This window comes from Halichondria panicea, chromosome 4 (assembly GCF_963675165.1).
Source record: "Halichondria panicea chromosome 4, odHalPani1.1, whole genome shotgun sequence".
NCBI classification, from domain to species: Eukaryota; Metazoa; Porifera; class Demospongiae; order Suberitida; family Halichondriidae; genus Halichondria; species Halichondria panicea.
The window spans coordinates 3,760,333-3,768,852 of record NC_087380.1 but is presented as its reverse complement, the minus strand read 5'-3'; the positions used below and the strand labels follow the sequence as shown (position 1 = coordinate 3,768,852).

At 43.2% G+C, this 8,520-nt stretch overlaps 1 protein-coding gene across 2 annotated transcripts; it reads left to right on the top strand.

Annotated features, from left to right (window-relative positions):
* Window positions 1-81: 81 nt before the first annotated feature.
* LOC135335428 (uncharacterized) lies at window positions 82-6,047 on the top strand. Of its 2 annotated transcripts, none has more exons than XM_064530919.1 (3): window positions 82-265; window positions 578-725; window positions 4,637-6,047. In XM_064530919.1, exon 3 carries the CDS (start codon window positions 5,272-5,274, stop codon window positions 5,833-5,835), a length of 564 nt encoding a protein of 187 aa, XP_064386989.1. In that variant the 5' UTR covers window positions 82-265; window positions 578-725; window positions 4,637-5,271; the 3' UTR covers window positions 5,836-6,047. The 2 variants fall into 2 exon arrangements, with proteins under 2 accessions (XP_064386989.1, XP_064386991.1); XM_064530921.1 differs by having other exon boundaries at window positions 4,637-6,044.
* Window positions 6,048-8,520: the final 2,473 nt, after the last annotated feature.

The window sequence follows — 8,520 nt, the reverse complement described above, 5'->3', positions numbered from 1 at the left end:
TGAGTTGGAATTATAGTACCGCCACATTGAAATGCACAATACTGTGTGTTCACTGTGTGTAGGAGGTGACTAATTAAGGTGAAGCCAGTACAGGGAAAGCCATGGCCAGTGCATGGCCAGTGGGGAGGTCAGGCCATGTTACTTGTTGTCTCAACTATGACCAGGACCACCCTCAACTATACTGGTGTACGGAGGAGTGGATAATGGCAACAATACATTAGGGGACATGTGGATGTTTGATGTTGACACTGGCAAGTGGACGGAGGTGAGGATGGTGGTTTAGACCTACAATATAACCTGCAGCATTGATACCATGATACAATGCACAACTGCTGTTTCACGTGAGGCTGCTATAGTTGTAACACTTTAGTTGTAACATAAATTATATACATGCGTATGGATAACATTTTATTGTGTGTGCTGCGTGTATACTGTGTATACCCCATCCACACTGGCAATTGATTATGAACTGTCGGTGCAGCGTGGCATACGTTTACAAGTCTTAATTGAAACTTTAGGAGGCTATTATGTTATGTGACTATACAGTATACACGTCGAACAGAACTTTTACCTCCAGGTGACACCTCCTGAGTCAATGACACCACGCTACTACCACTCCATCACTGCCACCAGTCTGGGACCAGGACTCACGGAGGTCCTCGTGTTTGAAGGCCATCGGGAGTGGGGGGGAAATGACCTTGCTGAGACCACCATACTGAGATTTGGTGAGCAGCTACTAGTACATGCAGCCATAGACACGTACACACCAGAAGAGGTTGGTCATGATTTAAACCGCGGCGAAACATGCTAGTGTTTGGCCTCGAATTCGCCTTCAACTTTCTTCAACCTGCCGGGTCAGCACTTTTGTCATTATCTCATGTTATCTCTCTTGTATTACATTTCGTGTTAGCAGAGGAGGTACGACAGTCACATGACCAGCCAAAAGGATTATGTATCTTGTATGAATATCATTCAAGACTATATGTACTTTGATAGTGGATATAGTTTGGCATGTATCTTTCAAGAAATACACTTGGATCAGGCTGGTTGATTGTCACGGTTGGGCTTATGCTGATGTGAATTAGCTTTTCAACCAATTTCAACCACCACTTAGATTTTGTTATTGTAATTCTGTTTTAGAGTAAGTATTCTGTGCCTGCATTCAGGATAGGATCACCGCCAACATCTAAGCCTTGGTTCTTATACAACAAATCTAATTTCTACTTGTAAAACTCTATAGCTACTAGCCAGCAACAAATTCACTGAGTTTTATGCTCTAAACTATATATATGGTGCTTATTTGCCTAGCTGAATGTCCCAGCTGAATGTCGTCATTGGAATGCATTTTTTAACGACTTCTTTGTCTTTCTTGCCTTCAATCAAGAAATAACAGCCACGTGAGCTTAACCGAGTGTCGTATCTCCTCTGGCCTGTAGTTTATGATTATAGTAGTAGTGTAAATCGCTATACCTGCATGCTACATTAAGACAGGTGCTACATTAAGACAGAAGTCAAAGAACCAAGGAAAGTGCTGTAACAAGTGATTAACTTAGTTTCTAGCTCATTGCTTCGACTATATGCTATTCACTTTATATATATTTAGTGCAGTGGCGGATCCAGGGGGAGATCCAAGGGAGCAAAGGAATCCCCCTTTTGCTCGGATTGATTTTTAGCAAGCTACAGTCATTTACAGTCATGAATTAATAGATGTAGTAAGGTAAATACCTGCTAGAATGAACAGAAGCTATATAGCTAAATCCAGTGGCAGCTTTTCAGTCTTTCTCAACTGGATCGCTTTGCAAATAATGATGCAATATTAAACAGCAAAATTGAGGGAAGCTCCCTGAACAGAGATGGGAATTTTCGATATCATGTGGTCATTCAGCCAGACCAGACTAGCTAGCTCTAGCTTCTATGATTTATTATTATGAGCAACGAAATGAGGAGAAGACTTTAAACATTGAAGAGACCAAGTGTTGTAGCTAATGCCAATCTCAAAGCAAATAAAGTTTCAAATGCAGCAGACACTAAAACAATATACAAAAACTAAAACAAAAAGCACCGCGGGTGCTGATGCCTCGGTGGAGATGCCAAAGCTAAAGCTACTAATAGCAGAGTCCAATAATTACAATTATACCACACTTACGTCACCACTAATTGATCTCATTGGTCAGCAGCTGTAGGATATATAGAATATTAGCATACAGCCCCAGGCATGCACAGTTTTTCAAGTTGTTTTTAGTTTTTTCATTTGTTGAAGAAAGTAAGCAAAGAGAAAAGAGCCATGCTTGACAGTACTAAGACTCAAAGTGACGGCAGAAACACGGAAGGTGCTCTCCAACAAGATGGCTAAGCTTCCATGGGTCCATGGGCTCGGTTTAGATACATTTTATCCAAGAAGAGCTTGCAACTCCAGTAGGGGACGTCGAATGGTCAACGCTTGGACCAAGGAAGCTCTTGAGCATCTGTAGGAGTCAACATGTTGCTCAACTAGCTCTTTGACGGCTGCAAAATCGGGCATAGTCTTGTTCTTTTTTGCAGTGGATTGAATTGTTGCTAGGGGAGGTCCTTTTATAGTGCTGCGGTCACGTGGTATAAGTCAGATATGCCACACCTACTCGGAGGATATGCACCCTATATATCCTCCTCTTAGGTGTGGTATATCCTATACGCATGCAAACTTAAAGAGTGGGTAATGATCGACCATGATTGTTGTTAAAAGCGATTGATGCCAAAAGTTCAAGTCTAAAATTAATGGCTAGGCTGCCTAGAGCCTTGCAGCTCTCTTCTCATTCTTGCAGCTACCAATAGCTAGCATTCTAGTACAGAGCTAGCCTCGAATCCAGGCCGATTAAAATACGGCCTGGTATCTATTGCATGTGTAATTAATCATAGGCGTGGTCCATACACGCCCACGTACTATCTACTAAGTTTTATCATAGATTGAAGAGTTAGAGGGATAGGAAACGGTTGGTATCTCGAGTAACATCCGCGCTACGCTGCGGTTTAATCGAGGCCATCACAACAATATCTATTTCTACACTCAGTGCATAATAAACTACAAGTAACTGTGCTTAGTCCGTGCAACTCACTTATATTTCAAGGTCTATACCTATTGTAGTAGTCATAACCAGCACGCTTACACGTTACATGTTCCAATAGCTCTAAAACAGCCTTGGGAACATATAACTTTATGAAAGTCGGTCAGTCATTAGCAAGTACTACACGTGGCTCATGGACTAGGCGTGTTTTAAGTTGCTGAAAGAGATTATGTCTCGAGGAAACACAGCTTTGGGAGTTACCCGGCAAAAGTGTGCTTAATAGCCTCTTTCATAGGGCGTAGCGCGGATAATTTTCGAGGCTCCACTGCAGATTCAATGTAAAATCATCACGTGCACCACTCCGTTTCCTATCCCTCTCTCTTCAATCTATGGTTTTATAGCCTAGCTAGCTAGCTGTGGCACTCTATACATGGTGTTGTCGAGAAGGCTTACAAACTAGTCTGAAACCAGAAGAGTCTACCTCTATGATGGTTGGATGGTCGTGATTTGGTTTCTGTACAAATGAGAGCTTCTTCTGGCTTCAGACTAGTGTGCAAGCCTTCTCGACAACATCATAGAGGGCCACAGCTAGCCAGCAAGTCTTCTCGACAACGCAATAGAGAGCATAAGCCACAGCTTCACAGGAGACAAGTATTTGTTAAAATTAATACGGAAAGAAACTAGTAAACAAACTAGTTTACGGTATAATTTTACAAACGTTTACTAAAGTATAACGAGTTACCCAGATTCTGGGTAATTCAGTTCGCGCATGCATGTGCACTATCACCCATGCAATAGAGACCAGGCTGTATTTTAATCAGCCTGGTCTCGAGGCTAGTACAGAGCTAACTACTAAGTAGAGTAGTAACATTCGGAAAACAAGTTTGGCTACGTGCTCTTCTGAAAAGGTTGCAATGGCATTCCAAGTAAGCATAACTCGAGAACAAAGCATTATTTTGCAAATCCACGAATTAAAATCCAAGTAAACATGACTAGAAGCCTATAGAAACTCTTACTTGCACTTGATTCATCCTTGAGCAGCTGTAGCAGTCTACACACACACAGATACACAGACATACAGACACACAAACACACTACCGTATACCTCGCTTGCGCATGCGCACCAAGGCATAATAATAGGCTCAGAGTCACAGCAGGATGTAATATCAGCACAGTCTCAAGTTTTTCCTCTAACTCTACTGCAGCCTGCTCAGGAGTACAGGGCTCTCACGTGACCAGAAATGGGCGGAGGTTAGACCGGAAGTGGGCGTAACTGCGCGGGGAGACAATTCACCCTTCGGGCTCATTGTCCTTCAGGAACCACCCTTTTACATTTCATGCATCCGCCACTGTAATGTGACTGGGTATTGTTAGCATCATTTGCTAGAGTGCTACAATCGTTTGCAGCCTTTTAGCTTTAGCTAGGATAGCTACTTTTCATACTTGTCTCTGTAGGTTTCCGTGTACTTTTCTTTTTTCTCCGTGCACGCACATTCTTTCGTTGGAATGTGACCAACCTCCTCTGCGTACACACAATACATGTGTCAAAGGCGTATACTGTTACATTTGTTCCTTAAATCCCTCCCTACATGCAGAGTTGACTGGACCCTCAGCGTCTGTTGCTGAAACCTCGGCTGGGAAGTGGGCTCTCATGAATGTGGCCCACAACGACACTAGAGGCTCCGCCCAGTGACTGAGTGAGAAGAAGATTAGACGAGCAACTGCTCATGCCTCATCAATCAGTGAGACCAGCCGGGTGAGGGCTCTAGATCTGGAACAACAGTTACGACCAGCAGAGCAGAGAGAGCACGACACAGAACATCGCCACCAACTACAATTGCAAGAGAAAGATCATGAATTGGCTAGAAAAAATCAACATTTGATTGAGGCTAACCGTCGTCATGGAGATGCGGAGGAAAGAGCACAGCTGGCAGAGCAAAGAGAGCAAGCTACACAATTACTTTTACGAGTGAAAGATCGTGAATTGGCTGAGGCCAACAGAAGAGAAGCTGACTTGTCTGCTCGAATCACAGCTCTAGTGAGTGAGTTAGAAGGCAAGACAAAAGAGTTGGCCGCACACAAAACAGAGGTGTGGAGGATTCTAGCCAACAGAGTGTTAATTGGCAGGAGGATTGGCGAAGGAGGGTGGGGGGAGGTGCTGGAGGGAACAGTGAGCGTGGCTATCAAGCGACTACATGAAAAAATTGCCTACCCAATTCACATTGAGAAAATGGAGAGAGAAATGAGGCTATTGGCTGAAGTGCGACACCCAAACCTCGTGCAATTCATTGGTGCTATTTTTAATGATCAAAACCGAGAGAATCGATCCCCTCCTCTCATCATCACCGAGCTTTTGGACATGAATCTCCGACAAGCGTACGAGAGAAATCAACTGGACCCAGGAAACCGTCTCTCGATCTTCATGGACATTGCCTTAGCTCTGGACTACCTGCACCAGCGCTACGATCCCATCATCCACCGTGATGTAAGTGCCCCAAACGTCCTCCTCCAGCGAATGTCCAACCACCAGTGGAAGGGGAAGGTATCTGACGTCGGCTCAGCCAACTTCCTGCAGCATGCTCATACGATAGGAGAGGGGGCCATAATCTACTCCCCTCCTCCTGAAGTCATCCCTCAAGCCTTTGATCTTCTCACTCCCCCTCTGAAACAGTCTGTCAAGATTGATGTGTACAGCTACGGTATTGTCCTCTGTGAGGTGACCGCTAGTCGATTCCCTTGTACTGAACATTATCGAGACATGATTTTTCAAGTACAGAGGCAGTGTACGAGCTGATACTCCACTGCACTAAGAGAGAGCCCAGCCATCGACCCAGCATGGCACAGGTGATGGTGAAACTGAACAAAATAGCACCCTTTTAACTATAAATGTGAAAGTACCTTCTTTTTATGGACTTTTTGGCTTTGGCTTTCGTAATATCTCTTTGCACTATCCTATTATGATCTCATGCTAATCAATATTACCGTTCACAATAACATTATACGAACAATTTAATAGCAGTAAGCACACAAAATCAGTCCATAAATACAATAAAGTGGTGAATATAGACCTAAGGGTGTCACTGTAGAGAGCGCCCACCTTCTGTGCCCCGCCCACTCCCCTCGTCCCCTCACTCTCTATCAATCCACTTCCTCTGCCTCTGGGTCCAGTGCTGGTAGGTCAGGTCGTACGCATGCGGGCAGGAGAGACTCCAACTCTATAGTGTGTGGGAGTGCATGTGTATGTGTGTGGGTGGCCATGGGGGGGGAGTAAGTGTGGGGTGGGTGGGGTAGAGTGCATTGCATGCATGTATACAGTGGAGGCCTGTGTATTGAGAGGCTGCCTACACTGCACACCATCACATGGTGCAGCCCACTGCATGCATATACCTTTAGTTCTATGGTTGTATCTCCTACAGGAAACCAGAGTCAGGGAATTGGATGGTGAACTGAACATAGAGGTTGTAGATTGACTACCTCGTATAATACTCCCCACACAACAGAACCACTGTTAGTGCTTGCACATAATCACACGATTATTAACCCGAGGTGCACCGTGCATGGTGCCGGTTTTTTTTACAGATGTGCTTTTTGAAAAAATAGGTGACGCAATTTTTTAGGAGGTGCGTTTTGTAATAATATAGAGGTGTATTTTTTAGACAAGCAGTTTTCAGTCAACTCCACCCATCAAATGGTCACGTGACATGACACATGCAAAGCTGTCTCTTCAAGTGAACTATGAGTTCATGGTCATGAAAAGCGCTAGATGATGAAGCGTTTTACTACGCAGATTCTGTATCGTCCTGCCAATGTACAAAACATTGCCATTATTATGTCAAACATACACGTTATATCAACTTAGCACATTACAAACAAGGAAATATGGTTAGATGATAGGATAGATTGGTGTGGCCTCGCGTCATAATATAATAATTATAAGAAGTCCCTGGCATACTTGTCAACCACATAAAGCATAAATGAAGCCATAATTGACCACATAATATTGTCTTTTCTTCTTTCAGACACAGTGTTGTTGACTGGGGAGTAATAGTGACATACACCACTTTATGTGGCCAATATCTTAATTGTCAACAATTCATGTTACTAAAGAAATGGAGGAAGTTTTTATGCCTCGGTGCGCATGCGCAAGCGAGGTATATACGTTAGTGCCGGTGTTTGTGTGTGTGTGTGTGTGTGTGTGTGTGTGTGTGTGTGTGTGTGTGTGTGTGTGTATAGACTGCTCAAGGATCAACGAAGTGCAAGTAAAAGTTCAATAGGCTACTAGTCATGTTTTCTTGGATTCGTATTTGTGGATTGGCAAAATAAAGCTTCGTTCTTGAGTTATGTAGTTTTTCATGTTTTCTAGTTTTGCTTACTTGGAATGCCATTGCAGCCTTTTCAGAAGAGTCCGTAGTAAAACTTGTTCACCGAGTATTGCTACTTTACTTAGCAGTTAGCTCTGTACTAGAACGCTAGCTATTGGTAGCTGCAAGAGTGAGAAGAGAGCTGCAAGGCTCTGCTGACTTGCAGCCATTTGAAGCCATTATAAAATGAGCCTGGCTAGCTGCAAGCTCCCAAGGAGTGGAAATTACATTGTATTATCCCAATATTTAAGTCTGGAGACAAAAGCCTTATTTAAACTACAGACCAATCTCCCTTCTATGCTCGATCTCTAAAGTTCTTGAAAGAATTGTAGAAGTATATGCTATTATGGTAAGGTGCTTGGGTTCATTGCATGGCCAATCAATCAATTTGGATTCCTGAGAGACCACTCATGTCTGCAACCTTGTTTGTCATGCGTTGAAGAGTCCCTAGAAAAAAGATGCCAGCATGACACAATATAATTTTTATCTTGATTTCCAAAAAGCATTTGATCGAGTACCCCATGAGGAACTTCTCTTCAAACTCAGTATCCTTGGGCCAATATGCTTTTTCCTGGTCTATATCAATGATCTACCTAACTTCTCTAGTATTCATATCTTTGCAGATGACACCAAATGCTCTTATCAAATGAAATCAACCTCATACAATAGAACTACAATGGCTGAATGAGTGGAGCAACAAATGGAATCTCTCTTTTAATTCTCAAAAATGTGTGCTGATGAAATTCCAAAAATTCTCACTCTTTATGAACTCTTCTTACTTCCTTTCGGGGAGGCCGATCTCACCAAAGGAGAGTCACGGAGTACGGTGACGTTTTGACAGTGGTTTAGCAAATAAAATTGGATTACACTTAAAGAATGATTCATTATCCTCGAGATAAGAACCGCAAAAGTAGTCATTAGATTCGAGGTAAGGTCGTTTTTAAGCCGCGGCTATTTCCTGAGATACAGCCACCTCGCTATTCCGGCCAAGCTGCATGGGTCCCAAGGGTGACCGGATACAGTAGAAGCTTGTCACTCCAGACTATAATTATGCACTGAATGACATAGATCGGAAACCCCAGCCCAGTCGCAAGATTAGAAAACCTTTTGCGAGATGG